This window comes from Eubalaena glacialis, chromosome 2 (assembly GCF_028564815.1).
Source record: "Eubalaena glacialis isolate mEubGla1 chromosome 2, mEubGla1.1.hap2.+ XY, whole genome shotgun sequence".
NCBI lineage: Eukaryota > Metazoa > Chordata > Mammalia > Artiodactyla > Balaenidae > Eubalaena > Eubalaena glacialis.
In genome coordinates this window covers 193,215,555-193,237,668 of record NC_083717.1, presented here as the reverse complement: position 1 = coordinate 193,237,668, position 22,114 = coordinate 193,215,555, and the positions used below count along the sequence as shown (strand labels likewise).

The following is a 22,114-nucleotide window of genomic DNA, read 5'->3' as shown; positions in this document are numbered from 1 at the left end:
GCTGCAGTTGGAGGGTGAGGCCTTTGGCGATTGTCATGACTTGTCCGAGGCCACCCTCCCACGTGGTCGCCACCCCAGCCTTAGAACGCCGGGGGCAGAGGCCGCAGAGAAGGCAGGACAGCTGTGAGTGAGGTGGGGTCCGTGGCGGGACGTGCCAGGACTAAGGATCGGTGCTGGGACCTTAGGTCCCCAATGAAATGCACTTTTTAAATAAAGAACATGTAGTTAGAGTCTAAATTCTGCAGAATAAGCTCTTTTAGTCCCACAATATTTCTCTGCCTTTGTTTTCACAGACCAGCTCAACGAGTGAGCAAGAAACACAAGCTCCAAAGCCAGAGGTGTCCCCACCAGTCTCTGTGGCCGCAAGCACAGAACAGCAGGAGGTGAGAGTATTGCCCTGTTGACGCCCCGAGAGCCCTGGGGTCTGCCCCCTGCCCCCACGTCCACGCGCCTCGCGGGCCCTCGAACAGAAGCTGCCCTGATGCCTCACAGCTTGTCACTCCAAGCCCGGCTTGTGTTTGAGAATTACTGTCAGTGCATCAGCCAGATGAGGGCTGCTTTGACAGGTGTCTCAACAGTGTAGTAAATTAAAATGCAGGACTGTTCATTATTCATCAGTTCTGCTGTGTAAGAGGCGTGCTGAGCTACGACAGTGCTCACCTGTCCACGCTTGTCCCCCAGGACGTGGCTCGGGCCCCTCAGAGGCCACCCACCGTGCCGCTGCCCACCACACAGACCCTCGCTCTGACGGGACCAAAGGTAGGAGGGACCTTGCTCTTCCCCGGGGGGCCTTCTCGGATTTAGACAACTTTTGTGTAAATAAGACTTACTTAGTATTTTCACGTACACAGTAATGTTTTGTTCTGAGTAGTGTGTAATCCAGAAAGCATCAGGATCCTGTGTTTTCTATACTTCTTTTTTTTTTTTAAATATATTTAATTAATTAATTTGTTTGTTTATTTTTGGCTGCGTTGGGTCTTCGTTGCTGCACGCGGGTTTTTCTCTAGTTGCAGCGAGCGGGAGCTACTCTTCCTTGCAGTGCGCGGGCTTCTCATTGTGGTGGCTTCTCGTTGCAGAGCATGGGCTCTACGTTCACGGGCTTCAGTAGTTGTGACACGCGGGCTCAGTAGTTGTGGCTCGCGAGCTCTAGAGCGCAGGCTCAGTAGTTGTGGCGCATGGGCTTAGTTGCTCCGCGGCATGTGGGATCTTCCCGGACCAGAGATTGAACCCGTGTCCCCTGCATTGGCAGGTGGACACTTTTTTTTTTTTTTAATAAATTTATTTTTATATTTTGGCTGTGTTGGATCTTCGTTGCTGTGTGTGGGCTTTCTCTAGTTGTGGTGAGCGGGGGCTACTCTTCGTAGCAGTGTGCGGGCTTCTCATTGCGGTGGCTTCTCTTGTTGCGGAGCACGGGCTCTAGGCACGTGGGCTTCAGTAGTTGTAGCATGCGGGCTCAGTAGTTGTGGTTCTCGGGCACTAGAGCGCAGGCTCAGTAGTTGTGGCGCACGGGCTTAGTTGCTCCGTGGCATGTGGGATCCTCCCGGACCAGGGCTCGAACCCGTGTCCCCTGCATTGGCAGGCGGATTCCTAACCACTGTGCCACCAGGGAAGCCCGGCAGGCGGACTCTTAACCACGGCGCCACCAGCGAAGCCCCCTGTGTTTTCTTGATTAAACCAATGAGACATGAATGCATTTTAATGGGCTGATTTCAGAGTCTAACCTCCCCGGCCCTCTGTCTTCACTCCCCAGACTGCGTTTCCTCGTCCCCTGGTAACCACTCTGTGCTCGGTGTCCATTAAGTCCCTCCTCCACATTTGTTCCCATTCATCTGGCTGCACTTTGAGCCTCAGAGAACCACGTGGTTTATGGGAGGCACTTCTTCCTCAGCGTGAATGGAATTCCGCTCAGTGTGCGGCTTCGTAACTTGTCTTTTTCGTAAATGTATCTTGAAGAGCTGTGCCGTCAGTACGCACGGGTTCAGCGTAGGTCGTGGCTTCGAGGTGTGACAGGGCCCTGGTTTCAAGCTTAGCAGGTGTCTGACCTTTCATACTGGATGTTTTTTTTTCTTTAATGTAGACATGGTCTTTTTTAAGGCTTCAGTCACAGGCAGCCATGCCAGCTAGAGATGGGGGGCTTGATTTTGTGTGGGACCAGCTAACGGCTTGGCTTTTGGAATGCGATTCTCGTGGAGTCAGGGATCAGGCTGCTCTCTGGATTTTGTGTTGGTCACTCCCTTGCTTCCTGCAAATGGTTCCACATCTTCACGGGCCCCTGAAAGGAATCCTTTCATTTGCCATGTTAAGCTTCATGGACGCTGGCTGGGCTTCTCATCCCATTGTCCGTGGCGTCCTGTGTCTGTTTTCCCGACAAGGAGCATTGGGTCTTTCCAGACTCTTGCTGGGAGGAACAAGCTGCTGTGGGTGGCAGCCCACTCCAAAACATGGCCCAGGCCAGCCCCAGAGCCTCTGGCAGGCAAGGGGCTCGAGTCACCGTGGCGCCCCAGCCCGACCAGCCTCGCTGGTGTGGGCAGCGAGGGTCCTCACTGAAGGCCGCACGTGTGGACTCATTTTTTGGCTCAGGCTCCGTGCGTGGGGTCACGCCGGGAGCCACGCACGTCGTGGTGAAAGCGTGTGGCTCAGCTTTTCCAGGGCGCGCTCCAGTTGTTGGAACGCTTGGTTACAAGCAGACATGTCCCTGGTCCCCACCGCCCGTGTCTCACCACCTTGACCTTCTTCCTGCAGCCGAAAGCGCACCAGTTCAGCATCAAGTCCTTCTCCAGCCCCACGCAGTGCAGCCACTGCACCTCCCTGATGGTGGGGCTGATCCGCCAGGGCTACGCCTGCGAGGGTGAGTGCGGCCTGCGAGCCGAGAGGGGCCGGGCGTGGGAGTCACGGTGAAGGCCGGCGAGGCCAAGGGCCGCCTAGCCGTGAGGGGCCCAGGGCACATGCTCCTTCTCTGGCTTTACAAGTGCTCGGTGAAGGTCTCTGAGTTGAGATCATGCTGCAGTGGACAGCACGCTGCTCTGGGGCGACCAGGGTGTCTGTTGGTCCTTGTTTGTTACAAAATGTAGCATCCACGTCCCGTCCACGTCCATTCTCCAAGATGAGGAAGAGCAGAGAGTAAGAAGAACTCTACGATCTTCCACTGTCAGGTCATTTAGAGATGAGCACCACGGTCTGGTCTCTCTCCTGCTGGTCTGTCACTGTGAGCATCTTAGGCCTCTGTGTTGTGCTCTCGCCCTGGGCTGGGGCTGGGCGGTCACACGTGGCCAGCCGAGGTCCCGCGGTGAGAAGTGGGACGAGCCTGGGGCTGGAGCCCCTGAGCGCAGGCGCCAGCCCCCCAGCGGGCGCTAGTGAGCGTGTGGAAAAGTTGCTCGATGCCAGCGTACCCTGAGCATTTGTGGGAACTGCTCTAAAAACTGTTTCCTTCTTGGGGTGCCACGCACGTCTGAGGCAACTGCTGCTTTGGGGGCGCAGGTCTGACAGTGTGTTTTGTGCTTTCGCAGTGTGCTCATTTGCCTGCCACGTGTCTTGCAAGGACAGCGCTCCCCAGGTGTGCCCCATACCCCCCGAGCAGTCCAAGCGGCCTCTTGGTGTGGACGTACAGAGAGGCATAGGAACGGCTTACAAGGGCTACGTGAAGGTAGGACGTTCCCCCCGCTGCCTGCCCAGGCAGGCGACCCAGCCTGGTGACCCACGGCCATGCCCAGCTGCCCTGGAAATCGGTCCCTTTGCTGCATGAAGCGACCCACATGCCGGTCCTGGGAGCCCTCCGGTCCTGGGAGCCCTCCCCTCCTGGGGTCCTGAGGACCCCCCCAGAAACACGGCATCAGCCGGGGCCTCTCGTCCCCACCTCCTGGGCTGATGCGCTTAAGGTTTCAAAGCCAAGTGCCGTTTGAAGGCACTGTGCCCGGCCCAGCATTCCACGATGCTCCACGTCTGCTGGGAACACACCCATTCGTTGAGCTGTCTGCACTGTCCCCTGCGTCACCTTCTGTCGTGGGCAGAGCCCCTCCCCAGCACTGCCCGAGTCATCCTGGGCCCAGACGCAGCTCTGCCGCCGGCCTGGACTGGCCGTGCAGCAGCTAGGAGCGGACCACCGCACAGCAGCCGCCTCCAGGAAGTCTCCCGGGCCTGCCACCGCCACTTCCCGCTGCCCGGACCTGTTGCGGCTGGCACCTCTGGCCCGGAGGAACATGGTTACTTTGATCTGCAGGTCCCCAAGCCGACCGGGGTGAAGAAGGGGTGGCAGCGGGCCTACGCAGTGGTCTGTGACTGCAAGCTCTTTCTGTACGACCTGCCCGAGGGCAAGTCCACCCAGCCTGGCGTCGTGGCCAGCCAAGTCCTAGACCTCAGGTCGGTGTGGTGCAGTCTATCCTCGTTCTAGGAGGTTTACTTGACTTATATATCTGAGAATGAGAGTTTGTTGCCTGGTAGCCTTTAACCCCATTTCTACCTTCACGCCCTGAATTATTGGGCAGCTCCAAAAACAGGTGCCTGCTAGAAACTTTCCTGCTGTGAATGTTTTTGCCCTGAAAGATTTGCCAAATAGGCATCTAATAAGAAAAATACATACCCAAGAACAAGTAGAAAAGATCCCAGAGACACACTGCACAGCCTGAGGTAGTCTGTGCTCTTGTCTTCGTGAGCCCTTGTCTTCGTGTGGCCACAGCGTTTGCTGAGTGGCACCGTCTCTTAGGGCTTCCATCTCTAGTCAGATGCCTTCCTGCCATCAACATACAAAAAGGCACAGCACCCTTCCCTCCCCACCTTCTCTGTGGTTAACTCTCTGAAATGGACATAATAGCAACGTCGTGAGGTACGAGGGTTGTTGGGAAGATTAAGCAAGTGAATAGACAGGGTGTGCTTAGCTCAGAGCCTGGCGGGCGGAGCTGTTGTTGCTGCTGCCACGTCCTCTCCTCACAAGGTGGAGCGCCCGTCCCTCTGTCACCACCCCCAGTGCCACACGGTATGGCACCTGTCCGGGGCTAGCGCCTGGCCTGGAGCTTCATTCTCCAGCATCGGTATTCGGGGGACCCATGGGGCAGGGGTGAACAGCTGGGCACCTGTGATTTGGAAACGTCCCCGGGTGATCTTGCTCACCCCTCGCTGCACACAGGTGTGCCCCTGGCCCAGCAGTGACGAGACCACTGGCAGGTGTCCCAAGGCGTAATGCTGCTCGTAGCCCAGGGTTTAGAGCAAACTGGAGGTGATTCCATGGTTATCTCAGCACATTTTATTCCCGTTTATAGCCAGGTACAGGCCAAAGCAAAGATGTGGTATGTTTGTACTTGTGGAACAGTCTGGCACAGTATAGAACAGTGTGACTCAGGAAGGTCGTTTTATTCTCAATCATTCCTAATCATTGAAACGCATGCAAGATTCTTTTTTTTTGTTTGTTGGCTTTGTCGTTATAAGTGTTTTCTTATCCTGGTGGAGGCAAGGAGCCTCCCTTGTATTCTAGAAAACAGTCCCCAAAGTATCCTTTCTCATAATGTTCCTAAAGGGTGGAGGACAGGGTCCTGTGTGTGTGTCTCTTTTCCGATATTCTGAATGTGTTATTTCTTACCAGAGATGAAGAGTTCTCTGTGAGCTCAGTCCTGGCTTCAGACGTCATACACGCTTCACGCCGAGATATTCCGTGTATATTCAGGGTATGTTTTCTTTCCAAATTTTTAGAGACGTTTCATTAACGATAAAAAGTCCGTAGGGGGACTTCCCTGGCGGTCCAGTGGTCCAGTGGTTAAGACTCCGCAGTTCCCCTGCAGGGGGCACGGGTTCAATCCCTGGTTGGGGAACTAAGATCCCGAATGCCACGTGGTGTGGCCAAAAAAAAAAAAAGAAAAAATCCATGTGGTTAAAATAAAAGGACTGTTGTGAGCATTTCCTTGTCCTGTAGCAAGGGGCTCGCACACATCCAGAGCGGACCCCCCATTTCTCCAGATTCCTTCACACCTGTCGATGTGTCCTGTGTCCCTTGTCCCCCTCCCCGTACTGGGTAACAGACCCTCTCTGCACACGGCAGAGCCCTGTCTCCCCAGCGTCAGGCCCTCCCGCTCCGTCCTCCCTCCTCGATCTGTGTCCCGGCTGCTCCAGTCCAGTGCACTAGGTGCTGGAGGCCGACACGCAGTTGGCTATAGATGAAACGAACCCTTCAGCCTCCTTCCTGAGGACTTGTTGGCCATTAACTGGAGCAAAGCCGGGGAAAAATCAGTAGACATTGCTTATTAGCGGTCTTGTTGGCTGAGTTGGAGTGTCCCCTGCTGAGCTAGTGTTAGATGCTGTGGCGTCAGGAAGCTTCTAGAAGATTGTGGATCCCCCTCCACTGGGAATTTTTATAAGTACAGAGAAATTTGGTTGACCACAAAACCAAGTCTATGGATCACTTTCTGTTAAATCACATCTCTTCAGAAACTGTCTCTGTATACAATACAGAAAATTCCCGTCATTGTGTGCCTAAAGGATGATTTGTAGCAACTAAGGCTGTCCCGTGCCCCGGTAAGTGTTTGGGGAGCGCCCACAGGGAAGTCGTTTGTTTGAGATCCTGTTGTCCCTCGACGTGTTCTGAGAGTGTGTTTCTCAGCTGTGATCAGAGCCTTCAAGAAGGCGGCTTTCGAGTGAACAGTGAACTGCAGTTCTGGCCAGAGCCGAGTCACCTGAGCTCTGGCGAGGCCGGACTGTGGGCGCCGTGTGAGAGCCGGGCTGTCGCGGCCCGCGGGCGGCTGGACCAGGACCCCGGCGGCCGCCCACGGAGGCGAGCTCTCCGGCAGCAGCCCCCGCCCTCACCCCTGCAGGCCGCGCGGCGTCGGCTCGGTGCGTCCGGTTGTCTCATCGCTCTTCTCTGTGTGTTTTGTTTCCGTGTGAAGGTGACGGCCTCTCTCTCAGGCGCACCTTCTAAGACCGGCTCGCTGCTCATTCTGACGGAAAATGAGAACGAAAAGAGGAAGTGGGTGGGGATCCTGGAAGGCCTGCAGGCCATCCTCCACAAGAACCGCCTGAGGAACCTGCTGGTGCACGTCCCGCAGGAGGCCTACGACAGCTCGCTGCCCCTCATCAAGGCCGTCCTCACGGCCGCCATCCTGGGTGCGTTTCTCCATGTGCCGGCCGTGTGCGGGCTCAGTGGTGTGGCCCGTTTGAGCTGGTAGTCTCCCCGCCGCTTTGGACGCAGACGGCCCGTGCGCCGCTATTGACCGCTTTACGTTGTTCGCAGACGGGGACAGGATCGCCGTCGGCCTCGAGGAAGGGCTCTACGTCATAGAGGTGACCCGGGATGGTGAGTGAGCCGGGCGCTCGGGCTGCCTGCTTAGTGCCACACGCGCGGGGTCGGTGGTGGCAACGTGTCGGGTTAAGACGGATTCCCTGGGTGAGAGGAGTAAGTCGCCGCGTCAGAGAGCTTTATAAAGAAAGGGAAAGGCGAGCGGCTGAGGAGAAGGACGCGCCACAAATAAGACAGATGGTCAGTAACTGTCTGCCTCGTGTCCCCCAGCCCCGAAGGCTGTGGGTAGGGCCCACCCGGCGGGTCCAGTGAAACGCAGAGACCAGCCTCGAGGGCTGGTGGTGAGCTGACTGCCATGTATATTAGGCCCTTCAGGGAGAGGACTGAGCAGGAAGTCGGGGCAGGGAGAGCTTCCCAGGAGGAGAAATGCTTCCTTAATTCCTGGATGCACCGAGGCCTTACCAAAACTCTCCTTCCTTTGCTTCAAATTTTGACCTTTCATTCTTCCCAGAAGAAAAAGCAAAAGTACCCCTAAGTCTCTTCGCTTCACCGCCCTGGGCACAGCTCTGGGCGCCTCCCCCAGGGAATAGGGAGTTGCCCCGAGGTGGCGGTGGTCCCTTCCTGACGAGCCTGGGGTCCCGGCACAGTGGAAGAAGGGTGAACACATGTGGCCTTGGGATGGTGGCTGCTGCCGCGGGCTGTTTGTCCCTCGGGGTCCAGACCCCCGGCTCTCGCTCAGAGCCCGAGTGGAGGCCCTGCCCCAGTTAGGGTATCGAGGGTCCTGGGTTGGTCTGGGGGCCTAGTGAGCGGGTGGGAGCCTTCAGCGAGTTTCTCCAAGGATCCAGTGAGGTTTTTTTGTTTTCCAAATGTTCCTGGGTTCAGGGATGAGCTGGAAGGGCGTCCAGATCCCCCCACGCAGGGCCTCACTGCCCTTGGCACCTCCCAGCCAGGGCCCTGGCGCCAGGGGTGTGTGTGAGATGACGAGGAGGGGGCGCTCCGGGTGGGACGCGAGCGGAGGCCCTGGCCTCACGCTCTCGCGCCCGTCCTGCAGTGATCGTCCGCGTGGCCGACTACAAGAAAGTGTACCAGATCGAGCTTGCCCCCAGAGAGAGAGTCGCCGTCCTCCTCTGCGGCCGGAACCACCACGTCCACCTGTGTCCATGGTCCTCCTTCGACGGCGTGGAGAGCAGCGTGGACATCAAGCTTCCGGAGACAAAAGGCTGCCAGCTCATGGCGACCGGAACGCTGAAGAAGAGCGGCCCTACCTGCCTGTTCGTGGCGGTGAAGCGTCTGGTCCTTTGCTATGAGATCCAGAGAACTAAGCCTTTCCACAGGAAGTTCAGCGAGCTTGTGGCCCCTGGCAATGTACAGTGGATGGCCGTGGTCAAGGACAAGCTCTGTGTTGGCTACCCTTCCGGGTTCTCTCTGTTGAGCACCCAGGGAGATGGGCAGGCTCTAAACCTGGTAAATCCCAATGACCCCTCGCTTACGTTCCTCTCACAACAGTCTTTTGATGCCCTTTGTGCTGTGGAGCTCAAAAGTGAGGAGTACCTGCTTTGCTTCAGCCACATGGGACTGTACGTGGACCCACAAGGTCGGAGGTCACGCACGCAGGAGCTCATGTGGCCTGCGGCGCCCGTTGCCTGTAGTATGTATATGTTTTCTGTTGCCATACCCCGTTGCCGCTGTCGCATCGCCGGTCAGCATGTGTCCTATTTGCTTTGGTTTGTCCTCTAGCTCCCTCAGCTGAGTCGTCGGGAGAGGCGGGCTCCGCAGCTTGCTGCGGGGGGCAGGGCGGTCCCACTGCCACACCCCGGGCCCGCTGGAGTGGGCTTGCCCTCCTCTCCCACGGGCCCTGCGGGGGCCCCTCAGCCCGGGAGCCCGACGGAGACGGCTGGCCTCCCTGGGGGAAGGCGAGGCCAAGGGAAGACAGGACCTGCACTGTTTTACGTTTTAAAAGATGTTCTTCATGATGATGTATAAACTTACACGGTGATGAAAACAAGCTAAAGGTTTCCAGTGACCAGAAAATACTCAGTTCTGATGTCCAGGTCAGAGTTCCTCTTGGGACAAATATTGTTCCGAGGGGTAGGAGCTGTTCTGGAGAACAGTTGTTGCTTAATCGGCTCAGTTAAGTGTCCTTCTGCGTGGATGACAGCACTGGGCACGAGGCCCTGGAGTCCGCACTCCACGGGGGGCACTTCCTGCTGGGCCTGCTGTCTGAGCACTTTTTAAAGACCCTAAACCTCAAATTCTACCCACTCGATATAGAGTATAGCAGGTGGGCTGCATCATGACACCCGAAGGCCAGAGGGACGAGGAGTAAGTAGGCAGCCACAGGGCACACGTTGATTTCAAGCTGGCGGGGGCTGGGGTCGTGGGGGTGGGAGGTGGGAGTTCGGTTTTTCCTTAATTACCTAAAGGTACAGTCTTGTGGCTGCCTCGTTGCTGGCTTCACCAAGCTGGCAGAACAGCCAAGGTGCTGGGACCAGGAGCCCGGCCCGTGAGGGGAGCTGCCGGCCTTCAGCCGGCGGAGGCTCGCTGGACGTGTCCCGGCCTTGTTAGCCCCTGGTCAGGGCCTGGGGTGCGGTGCAGGCAGCCAGAGCCGGCAGGAAGGGCCGAGGCCTGGCCCTGGCGCTTCTCCTCCTGGTCTCTCTCTGCCGCACATGCTCGTCTTCATGGGTGGCCAGTGCAGGAATGGCCTCAAGACCACCCGGTAACGTCTGACAGGATGCAGGTCACTGAGTGCCGTGTTCTGTAATCTTGACCGTGAGTGACCAGGCAGGGACGCCCGAGCTTCCTGCGTTCTCCTCTGATTCCAGCTCTCTCTCCACCTTTGTGCTCTCTTGTTTCACCTCCATGCACAGTACAGATGCCAAGTCAGTTTTAGAGCTGGCAAAAAGTAATTCAGTAACTTTCAGGATGGAGAACTAGAAGTGTTGCCTGCTTGTCCCAAGCCCCATCCGAGCATGCATGTGTTCTCGCCCCCCTCTCCTGTTACTCGGGGGGCGGGGGGGCGTTAATTGGTCCCATCCTACCAAGGAGGACCCTGAGGGCCACGAGGTGAGGTGACCTGCACAAACCACTCAGCAGAACTGGCTTCAGACTCGGATCTGTCAGACTTCACGGCCCATGTTCTTCCCACCGATTTAACTTTTTAGTTTAAATTTTTCTTTAGACTGGACGTCTCAGTTTATCACTTTATCAGTAAGTTGTACGCACAGATCTCTCCTGGCTCCCTGCAGATGAAGCCCCACATGCTCACAAGTAAGAGGAGCTGCCGCAGAAGCCCCCATGTGGGGGAAGGTCCTCTGAGTTACTTCAGGGCCCTCTGATTTCTCTGACCATCTTTTTCGCATGTGGCACTCAAAAAGGCCTCATGGTTTGTCTGAGATGTCACTTCTGGGACAGTTTGGTGACTGGTTCCAGCATCTTTTGTCTGTTTCCTAAACCCTGTTGTATTTTCTTTTTTGTATTCAAAAGAACAGGTGTGATCAGAGAGCCCATTTGGAATCTGTAATAGCAGCATAGCAGAAGCTTTTTAGAAATTCATCTTCAGTTAAGCGTAACATGAGGAAGATTAACCCTGGAAGGGAGAAGGACCAGGAACCAGGGCTGAGCCAGAGCCACCTGCCAGCTCTGCGTGCCAGCCCGGGCGAGGCTGTGTGATGACAGCATGCTGGGACCCCCAGCCTTGTGCCTCCTCTGGCAGGATGGCGGGATGCAGCCTCCACCGCTGCTTTCTCTCTCTCAGTTCAGATATTTTTTAGCGCTGTCCTAAACGTGGGAAAGGCCCCTTAAACTTCGGGTGCCACAGGGCCACCAGTCCTCGGTCTCACACGTGTGGTTCGCTGGGAGGGTTTTCCGTCACGACCTGACGGTGTCCCATCCCTTAGCGGGGAAGGGGAAAGACAGCACCAACTCCCCAGCTCATCGCAGGAGAGTAATTGTCGTTCTACTGCGTGTGTGTTCAGACCCGATTACAAGAGGGCTGCCTGAAAGCAGCTCCAGAGTAAGCCAGCACCCTTGCCCAGAGCCCAGCAGGAGTCTCTGGGTGGAGATTTTAAATATTTACCCAGAAATCTGACCTTTTGGCATCTCTGAAAGAAGGGATTTGCCTTACGAAACAGGACATTGGGCTCTTTCCTGGATTTCAGATGCGCTGAGCCTGACGTGACAGGCTTCTGAGGTAGTTGTATAAGAAAGCTAAAGGGGAAGCCAGGTGTTTAAACAGGTCACCTTCGGCACCTATGCGATGGTATTGAAATGCTGTTTAGTTTCAGGAGTGGAGGTAAAGCGTTCAGACGTCGGTTGTGTTTGTCTGAACCTTGAAGTGAAGGTTCCCTCTAGAGTGAGGGGCAGGGCCCCTGCGGCTTGGGCCATTGCACCCCACGCGGGCGGGCGGCCCCCAGCACCGGGGGGGGGGGGCCCGGGCTCACCGCTCTGCTCCGTGTGCGCCAGGTTGCAGCCCCGCGCACGTCACGGTCTACAGCGAGTACGGCGTGGATGTCTTCGACGTACGCACCATGGAGTGGGTCCAGACGGTCGGCCTGCGCAGGGTAAGGCTTGGCGGTGCCCAGCCCCTCCCCCCGTCGCCCCCCCCCTCCCCCCCAGCAGCCAGCCTCCCTCTCTGGTTTCCAACGCAGATCCGGCCACTGAACTCGGAGGGCAGCCTCAACCTCCTCAACTGCGAGCCTCCCCGCCTGATCTACTTCAAGAGCAAGTTCTCGGGTGAGCCCTTCTCGGGGGGAGCAGAGGACGGGGGCTGGAGGGGGGGCCTGCCTGGGAGTCGGCGGCCGCGTGGCCCTCCCCCGGGCCCCGCGGAGCCACAGCAGCCTTTCCTTGTCCTGCAGGAGCGGCTCTCAACGTGCCCGACACCTCTGACAACAGCAGGAAGCAGATGCTGCGGACCAGAAGCAAAAGGCGGTTTGTCTTCAAGGTGCCAGAGGAGGAGAGGCTGCAGCAGCGGCGGTAGGAACCTGGCTGGGGGCTGGGCTGGGCCCAGAGGACCCTGACGCCTTCCTGAACCTCACGGTGTTTCCTTCCCCTAGAGAGATGCTCAGAGACCCGGAGCTGAGATCCAAGATGATCTCCAACCCCACCAACTTCAACCACGTGGCCCACATGGGCCCGGGCGACGGGATGCAGGTGCTCATGGACCTGCCTCTGGTGAGCCCGCGGGTGCTGTCCCCTGCCCTCCCCACACCCTGGCTCCTCTGTGGCTCCTGCCTGTGTGCTCCTGAGGTGTCTGTCACCATCTCAGTCCGTTAGGGGTTTGTGAGAAATAGCTGTCAACAGTGACTGCTGAAACATCTGAGTATGGGCAGGTAGCATACTTGGTGGGGGTTTTTTTTTACTTAAAAAATGTGTTTTCTGCAGAATTTGACTTGGCCTAAAGCCACTATTGCCAATTCTTAGCTCAAAACTGACCTGATGCCACTGTCCAGAGGTCCTTCCCAGCCCGTTGTGCTCGTCGAGGCCCCGGCCTGCCCGTGCTGCAGACTTTGCACTTGGCCTGCGCGCTCCGCCCGGGGCCCGGCTGTGCTCCCCCCGGGCGCGCTCACATGCTGTTCTCTCTGCCCCAGAGCGCTGTGCCCCCCTCCCAGGAGGAGAGGCCCGGCCCTGCTCCCGCCAGCCTGTCCCGCCAGCCTCCGCCCAGGAACAAGCCCTACATCTCGTGGCCCTCATCAGGTACCAGGGGCGCCCGGGGCGGGGCCTGGATGCTGGGACTCCAGGCTTTCAGTTCGTCTCTGAACTGTTTTCCCCAAGATGATCGATGGCTGCCTGTGTTCCGTAGGTGGATCTGAGCCCGGCGTGGCTATGCCCCTAAGAAGTATGTCTGATCCTGACCAGGACTTTGACAAAGAGGTAAGACTTGCCCTATTACAAGGGACAAGGCCTGGGGTCTGCAGCTCCACACGTGCAGGAGACTCGAAGCAGCTGTTCTTTGGAGAAAGAGACTCTATATCTCCCCTGGAGTGGCCACGTAGGGCCTCAGTGGTCACCAGCCCCCCGGAGCTCCCCACTCATGACTTCTCAGGCTGAGCCAAGGCCGGGAGGAGGGAGGACATGGACCCTGTGGCTGTGAGTGTGTTGGGAGAAAGATGTGGATTCTCGCCTCCAGGTCATGGCCTCAGGGAGACCGAGGCCTCTGCAGCCTGGTGCCGGGCCTCCTTCCAGGCCCTGTTCCCGAGTCATCTGGTCCCTTGCCCCCAGCTGTGGCTGCCCGAGGCTGGGCCAGCCCTGGGAGGATGCTGCCGAGAGCTCAGGAGGCATCAGGAGGGGGGCCGAGGGAGCTGCTGGGGCCCGGCTCTCCTCCTGGGCACTGACTGCGGGTGGGCGTCACCGTGCACAACTGAGAGATGAAAGCCCTCCTGTGAAAAGTGCAGGAAGGCTTCTCCTGTCTAGACTCTTCTGTGTAGTTTTATGCACGTGGCTGTAACACATCAGTAGGCACGTTCCTTTTAAAGCACAGGGTGGCCTCATGCGTCTTGCCCTCTCTCTCCTCCTCTGACAGCCCCTTGGGATCGGAGTGTGGGGGGCCAGGTGGGGGCGTCCCTGGCTCAAGTGTTCTTGGGCTTTCAGACCCGGCTCCTGGTGGCAGTGTCCTTGGTTCCCTGTGTGTGTGGTGGGGGAGGAGGATGGGAGGAATGGCAGCCTGAGGGCTGTGCCCCAGCAGCACTTTTGTGGGAAGGAGGAGAGGGGCTGGGTGCGCTGGCTGTTCTAACAGCCCCGGCACCGACAGCACGTACTCACGGGGGCTGCTGAGCTGACAGCGGAAACCAGAAGGGCTTTGCTTCACGTGGTCCTCACCTTCCTGGCTTGGCCGGCTTTTCAGGTGTGGATTGGCTGCTGCTTCCTCTGCGTCCACCTTTGCGCCCTTTACCCGTCTTCTCTTGAGTCACCATGCTTTTCTCTTAACTCGTTTATAGAAACTCTTCATAGATTGTGGGTGTTAATCTGTTGCAGATACTTGTCCCCATATCGCTGATTTTTTAATTTTGTCTTTAATTGTAAGAGCACTGTCATACAGAAATTTTTAATTCTCGTACAGTCTAGTCTTTATCTTTTTAATTAAGATAAACATTCTCTTGTAGTCTGAGAGCTTGGGGTTTTCTGTTTGTCATTACATCGTGAAAGTGTCTGCGAGGGGGTGTGAGAGTGAGTGTGTAAGTGTGTCTTAGCGTGTGTGTGTGTGTGCGCAAGGACCTGAGCTGCTTTCTTTCTAAGGTACATGACACGCTGGCCCTGCACCACTTACTTCCAACTTGAAGTGTTACCCTTTATTATTTGTTAAATTCCTTTGTTTACGTGTCTCTATTCCTGGAGCCTCTGCTGCACCACCTGTAACCTGAGAGCCGGTAGAGCACATCTTTCATTCCCACTTTTCAAAACACTTTCTTAGCTTCTCCTTCAAATAAATTTTAAAATAAATTTTAAAATATTTTTAGGGGCTTCCCTGGTGGCACAGTGGTTAAGAATCCACCTGCCAATGCAGGGGACATGGGTTTGAGCCCTGGTCCAGTAAGATCACATGTGCCATGGAGCAACTAAGCCTGTGCACCACAACTACTGAGCTTGTGCTCTAGAACCCGCGAGCCACAACTACTGAGCCCACACGCCACAACTACTGAAGCCTGTGCACCTAGAGCCCCTGCTCCGCAACAGAGAAGCCACCGACTGCAATGAGAAGCCCACACGCCGCAACTAGAGAAAGCCCACGTGCAGCAACGGAGACCCAACGCAGCCAAAAATAAAATAAGTTAAAATTTTTTTTAGATTACGGAGCGTGTTGACTCCATCATAATCTAAAAAAAGTGAAAACTGTGTTGAGCTTTTCGCTGGGATTGTGTTGGATTTGTAGATTAATTTGGGGGCTGCTCACCATCCTGACCTTCCCTGTGTAGGAACACTGCACGTCTGTCCCCTTGATGGGTTCCCTCTTGCAGGTTGCGCGTGTTGGTGGCTAATAAGTTAATTCTTAAGCATTCCAAGGTTCTTGTTGCCATTGTGCATAAAATATAATCCTCTTAACGTGGGACAGTGAGAGATTCAGTTGGTGAACATTTTGATGCCAGTTTTTCCATCTGTGTTTATCAGTGAAGTTATCTGTGCCTTCTTTTCTGAGCTGCTCTCTTTCAGCTGTCTTCAGGGCTGCACCAGCCTCAACTCTGGCTTAGGAAATTTGTATCTCTTAGTTGCCATCATACAGGGGTTTTCTTTCCTGGAAGGTTTCATAGGCCTCCCTTAAAAGGGCCTGAGGTTGATGGCTAGAGAGGTAGGTCTTCTGGGGTTTTTTTTCTTATTTTTTTCCCTGCAACTATCTGTTTTGAAAAATTTCAAACTTCCAGGAAAGTTGCAAGAATGGTAGAGTGAATAACCCACATAAGCTGTACCTAACCCATTTTCCCCATTTGGGTTTTTGGGGAGGAACCAGCAGAAAGTGAGTTGCAGTATTACCCACCGCTAAGTACTTATCCTGCACCTCCCTCGGGAGGGCGTCTCCCCGCTGCCCGGCGACGTCCTGTTCCTAAACCTAGAATCCAGCCAGGGCCACGTGCTGCGTTTAGTAGGCGCGTCTCTTTAGTCTTCAGTCTACTGTGCAGTTTGTTTACAAAAAGTGCAGTTTTTTTGCAAAACGTTCCTCAGTCAAGGCTTGTCTGATTTTTTGAATTGGGTAAACCGTGAAAAGGCCCCACACCTGTCTCCCAGCCGCCCGGTTCTCCCCAGGGACCAACAAACAAGTGTGTATGAGTGTGCGTGCACACATGCACACACTTTCTTCCTGACTGCACACATCGTGCCCTTTATCCGAGGGCGAGGCTGTTCCCTCACGTGACCACGGTACAGCTGCCACACTGATGAAGCCACCTGCATGTCCCCGTAATGTCCTTAAGCACCTTTGCTGGTGCAGGACCCAGTCCCCAAGCACGCGTGGCATTTAGCTGCCTCATCTCTTTGGCCCCTTTACTCTGGAACAAGCCCTCAGCCTGTCTGGCAGAGAGCACATCTTTTATTTTCTAGAACGCTCCTCAATTTGGGTGTCTGACATTTCCTTGTCTTTTGAGATTTGGGTTGTGTGTCCCAGGATGGAGTACGGCACACAGGACGTGGTGTCCTTGGGGTGTTGCATCCTGAGGCACATGGCATCTGTTTGTCCTGTACTGACCTGTTTGTTCCTCTTTTTAAGTTTATTTAAGTGAAACTCACATAACAGAAAGTAACCATTTAAAAGTCAACAATTCGGACTTCCCTGGTGGTTCAGTGGTTAAGAATCCGCCTGCCAGTGCAGGGGACACGGGTTCAATCCCTGGTCCAGGAAGATCCCACATTCCGTGGGGCAACTAAGCCCGTGAGCCACAACTACTGAGTCTGTGCTCTGGAGCCCTGAGCCACAACTACTGAGCCCATGTGCCACAACTGCTGAAGCCCGTGCGCCTAGAGCCCGTGCTACGCAACAAGAGAAGCCACCGCAGTGAGAAGCCCGCACACCGCAACGAAGAGTAGACCCCGCTCGCTGCAACTAGAGAAAGCCTGCGCGCAGCGACGAAGACCCAATGCAGCCGAAAATTAAAGAAGTCAACAATTCAGTGGCTGTTTAGTACATTCACAGTGTTGTACAACCACCAGCTCTGTCTACTCAGAACACTTCCATCACTACAAGATAAAACCCCCACCCACTGAGCAGTTTCTCCTCAGTTCCTGCCTCCCCCCAGCTCCTGGCTACCACCAGTCTTAACAATCTATGGATTTGCCTGTTCTGGGCATTTCATATAGTGGAATGAATCAGACAGTACATGGCCTTTTGTGTCTGGCTTCTTTCACTCAGCAGCATGTTTTCAAGGTTCATCCATGTTGTAGCATGTATCAGAAAGTTGGTTCTTTTTATTGCTAAATAGTCCAGTGGATAGATGGACCACATCTTACGTGCTCTTTGGTGGTTATGAATAGTGCACTAGGAACATCTGCATACATGTATTTGTTTGAGTACATGTTATCACTTCTTTGGGGTATGTACCTAGGAGTGGGATTGCTGGGTCATATGGTGGCTCTACTTTTAACTTTTTGAGGAACCACAGCAGCTGTACCATTTTACATTCCCACCAGCAATGTACAAGGGTTGAGTCCACATCTTTGCCAACACTTATTTTTTTTTTAAAGATTTATTTATTTTATTGATTGATTGCTATGTTGGGTCTTCGTTTCTGTGCTAGGGCTTTCTCTAGTTGCGGCAAGCGGGGGCCACTCTTCATCGCGGTGCGCGGGCCTCTTACTGTCGCGGCCTCTCTTGTTGCGGAGCACAGGCTCCAGACGCGCAGGCTCAGTAGTTGTGGCTCATGGGCCTAGTTGCTCCGCGGCATGTGGGATCTTCCCAGACCAGGGCTCGAACCCGTGTCCCCTGCATTGGCAGGCAGATTCTCAACCACTGTGCCACCAGGGAAGCCCACTTATTTTTTTTCTTACAAGAAAATTTTTTTTCAATAGCCATCCTAGCAGGTGTGAAGTTGTATCTCATTGTGGTTTTGGTTTGCATTTCCCTAATGATTAGTGATGTTGAGCATCTTTTTCATGGGCTTATTGGCCATTTGTATACCTTTGGAGAAGTGTCTATTCAAGTCTTTTGCCCATTTTTTAATTGGATTATTTGTCTTTTTGTTGTTGGGTTGTAAGAGATTTTTATATAATATGGATAGGGAATTCTCTGGCGGTCCAGTGGTTGGGACTTGGCATTTTCACTGCTGTGGCCCGGGTTCCATCCCTGGTCTGGGAACTAAGATCACATAAGTTGTGTGGTGTGGCACAGCCAAAAAAAAAGGATACCAGACCCTTATCAGATATGTGATTTGCAAATATTTTTTTCGTTCTTTGGATTGTCCTTTCACAATTCTCTATGTCTTTCAGTGTACAAAAGTTTCTAATTTTGGTGAAGTCCAGTTTTTCTATTCTTTTCTTTTGTTTCTCGTGCTGCTTTTGATGTTATATCTAAGAATCCATTGCCAAATTCAAGGTTATGAAGATTTAGTCCTGTTTTCTTCTTAAGAGTTTTATGGTTTTAGCTTTTGTTTAGGTCTTTTTTACATTTTGAGCTAGTTTTTGTGTGTGGTGTGAGGTAGGGGTATAGTTTAATTCTTTTGCAGGTGAATATCCAGCACCATTTGTTCCTTCCCCCATTGAATGGTCTTGGCACCCTTGTTAAAAATCCGTTGACCACAGGTTTATAGATACATTTCTGGACTCTCAATTCTATTGCATTGGTCTTTATATTAATACTACCATGCTGTATTTGATTACTGTTGCTTTGTAGTACATTTTGAAGTAGTAAGTTTGGGAAGTGTGAGTCCTCCCACTTTTTCTTAGTATTGTTTTCACTATTCTCAGTCCTTTGCAATTCTATATGAATTTGAGGATTGGCTTTTCCATTTCTGCCCCTCCCCCAAAAAATCCGTTGGAATTTCAGTAAAGATTGCATTGAATCTGTAGGTTGATCATTTTGGGGAATATTGCCATCTTTACAATAGTCTTCCAATCCATGAACATAGGATGCCTTTCCATTTATTTAGGTGGTCTTTCATTTCTTTCAGCAATGTTTTATAGTCTCAGTATACAAATCTTTCATCTTCTTGGTTAAATTTATTCCTAGCTGTATTTTATCCTTTTGGATGCTATTGTAAATGGAATTGTTTTCTTAATTTCCTTTTCACATTGTTCACTGCTGGTGTATAGAAACACAACTGATTTTTGTGTGTTGATCTTGTACCCTGCAACTTTACTGAATTTGTTCTTTGTGGAGTTCTTTAGCATTTTCTGTCTATACAGAGTCATGTCAGCTGTGAAGAGAGATGCTTTTACTTCTTCCTTTCCAACTTGGATGCCATCTTTTCTTGCCCTGGCTGGAACTTGTAGCACAGTATCGAATAGCGGCAGTGAAAGCAGCACCCTGGTCTTGTTCCTGCTCTGAGCGGGGAGCTTTGCCTTTCACCACTGAGTGTGAAGTTAACTGTGGGCTGCTCATGGACACCCTTTGTCATGTTGAGAAAGTTCCTCTCTGTTCCTCAGGCTTTTTTATCATGAAAGAGCTTCACGTCTGTGACCTCTGACTGCTTGGTTGCCATGCTGTCTGGTTTCTTCACTACGGAGTTACTCCTTTTTGTAATAGTTACTGAGTCATTTGTGGGGTTGGGCCTTGGTTTATGATCTCTCACCAGCAAGGACAACGTGACAAGCTTGCAGAGAGTGTGTTCTCATAACAAGAATGGAGCCAGCAGGGGCTACACCTGCCCAGGCAGCATCGCCTCCACAGGCCCAGGGCGATGGTTCTCACGCTGTCCCTCTTCTTTGTCTTCACAGCCTGATTCGGATTCCACCAAACACTCGACTCCATCGAACAGCTCCAACCCCAGCGGCCCACCAAGCCCCAACTCTCCCCACAGGAGCCAGCTCCCCCTTGAAGGCCTGGAGCAGCCGTCCTGCGATGCCTGAAGCTGCCAGCTCACCACGACAGGGCTGGGGGGCCCAGGTGGCCTCCAGTGTCAGTGCCAAGACTGAGCTGACCCTCCAGTGTTGTCCAAGGAAATGTAGAATCGATTTGTAGATACGGAGATGAAGAAAATACTTTATTATAATAATGATCGGTTTTATGCCGCACCGAGGCGGTAGGCCAGATCTGCTCATCTGCACAGCTGTTCCGTTTGCACACGAAGGACCGCCTGCGGCCCCTCCTGCCCAGAACCAGCTGAGGCAGCGCGGGGGGGGGCCTGTGACGCCAGCCTCCTGCAGACCCCAGTGGCACCCGGGGGGCTCTGCAGGAAGCAGGCAGCTCGGGACGGCCTCGGTGCCGCGTCTGTTCCCTGTTCCCTGAAACTGTTTCCTAGGACCTTAGGAGAATAGTAGGAAGTTGTATATCATTCCCAGTGTCCCTAGAGTTTTGAAGACAGAGGAAAGTGGAGCTTAGTTTGTGGCCTTTTTATTCATTTAGCCATCACGTAGTCAGATGCAGAAGTCCTTCTGCCGACCTTGTAGCCATGGACAGAGGCCCATTCGAGTGAAGCCTGCCCTGTCCTGGTCCCTCGTGTGTGTCAGTCCGTTTCTGGTCACAACCACGAAGTGTCACCCGTATCTACTACTGTGAAGCAGCTGTGCTCCGTTTCCCGCTCGCTTCCACAGCTCTGCCTCCTGCTGTAAAACCAGTGAGTGTCGTGCAGCCGGGCCCCGAGGCCTGTGGGCCGAGAGGAGGCCAGAGCCCCGGGTAGCCCTGCGGCAGGTGCCAGGACCCCTGCCCCGCATGGAGCCCCGTGACTAGTGCCCTTCTGGATCGTGTAGACTCACCGCCACACTCCGCCCGGTGGGCCGGCCCGCAGCGCCTGCGTGTATCTGCCTGCCTTCCCCGCGGCGCTTGTGAGTATCAGGCAGCCTCCTGTGTCTGTAAAGGCTTGCGATAAAGGCTCGCCCCGCTGGGCTTCTCCCTGTTCTCCCGCCGGTCGATGTTCTCGGTGGCAACGCTGTTGAAGACGTGCACTTACCTTGAGTCGGCACTGAGTGACGTGGGCACCGTGGCCTGCCTGTGCGTGTCACACGCCCAGCACCCGCCTGCCCGCTCCCTGGGCCTTCTGCTGGGGCTGGCACCTGCTGGGGGTTCTGGTTTTTACTTTTTTAATGTAAGTCTGAGTCTTTGTAATTATTGAATCGTGAGAACATTTTTGAACAATTTACCTGTCAATAAAGCAGAAGACAGCAGTTTTAAAGTTGTCAGTGGTTTGTCTGAATGTGACCACGTGTCACCCGGTGTCTGGCCCCCCAGTAGTGCCGTGCTGGAAAGCACCGTCTTGCCTGTGGAAGCCATTCTTGGTCATTTGCTCAGGCGGGGTCCATGCTAAAGGTTCGTGTCCACGTGGCAGGAGCCAGCCGCCAGAGCTGGGACCTCTTGCCTGCCAATGTCACGATGGGGGCCTCCTGGGGACACCCTGCACCATGGTAGGCAGGGTCAGGGGTGGGCCACTGGCTGGAGAGGGGGGCCGTCTGGCCAAGTGTCCGCGCCAGGACAGGCAGATGGGCACTCAGCCTGAGAGCAGCAGGTGCCCTCCAGGGCCGGGGCAGGGTGGGGCCAGCTGCTGCACCGGGGACCCCAGTGCTGGGAAAGGGCGATGTGCCCATGAGCCCGCAAGGCAGAGCAGCGCCCCGGGAGGGAAGCTGCATGCGACAGACGCACGCTGGCCCTTCAGCAGCCCCGGGGGGGGTAGGGTGGGGCAGACCACCCCCAGGAGGGGGGAGCTCACGGGGAGGCTGGGCTGGATGGGTGGCCACATTGGGGGCTCTGGCCCCCAGGGCGGGGGGCAGCCTGCGGTGAGTTGGGTTTCATCGTTTGCTCTGACCCCCAGTAAGCTCCTGGTAACGTGTGGGCAGTGACGGCAGCTGCCGAAGAGGGTGGTGTGAGGATACAGTAGAGCACAGAGAGCAGCCCCCGGGTGCCTGGCAGGTGATGCTTGGGGGGCGTCCTGGGCACCCTTGCGGCTCCGCCAGTCGGCACGGCCCGGGCTCCGCAGCCAAAACAGCCCCGCCGGCCGGCGGGGACCCAGGCCCGTCTCACTGTGGGCCTCTGTGGTCACAGCTGGGGAAGGAGCATGGCAAATTTTAGGAGCAGACACAATCCTCCCACCTGTACCTGAAAGGGGACCTCCCAAAGCACAGGCAGAGACAATTGACTGAAATCACAGCACCTGGAAAACTGAAAAGCAAGCATAGGCCAGTGGTGAGCGGCCATGTGGGGTAGTGGGCAGCCGGGGCCTCGGGGTCAGAGATGATGGGATTGGATACTGGCCCTCCCTCCGTTTGATGTCTGCCCCACATGAGGTGAGCACCTCTCACAGGTCTGAAACACGGATGCTGAAGTGTCAGTCGTTT

The 22,114-nt window shown here is 54.8% G+C and overlaps 1 protein-coding gene across 1 annotated transcript in view; it reads left to right on the top strand.

Moving 5' to 3' along the window:
• CDC42BPB (CDC42 binding protein kinase beta) overlaps positions 1-20,958 on the top strand; it is a 119,138-nt gene extending 98,180 nt beyond the window's left edge. Inside the window, 17 exon segments of the mRNA XM_061181309.1 lie at positions 294-383; positions 682-759; positions 2,743-2,848; positions 3,507-3,643; positions 4,217-4,356; positions 5,573-5,654; positions 6,867-7,083; positions 7,211-7,273; positions 8,268-8,864; positions 11,678-11,775; positions 11,863-11,947; positions 12,070-12,187; positions 12,268-12,385; positions 12,802-12,907; positions 13,014-13,084; positions 19,565-19,591; positions 19,593-20,958. Coding sequence (XP_061037292.1) covers positions 294-383; positions 682-759; positions 2,743-2,848; positions 3,507-3,643; positions 4,217-4,356; positions 5,573-5,654; positions 6,867-7,083; positions 7,211-7,273; positions 8,268-8,864; positions 11,678-11,775; positions 11,863-11,947; positions 12,070-12,187; positions 12,268-12,385; positions 12,802-12,907; positions 13,014-13,084; positions 19,565-19,591; positions 19,593-19,808 — 2,349 coding nt within the window. The 3' untranslated portion in view covers positions 19,809-20,958.
• Positions 20,959-22,114: the final 1,156 nt, after the last annotated feature.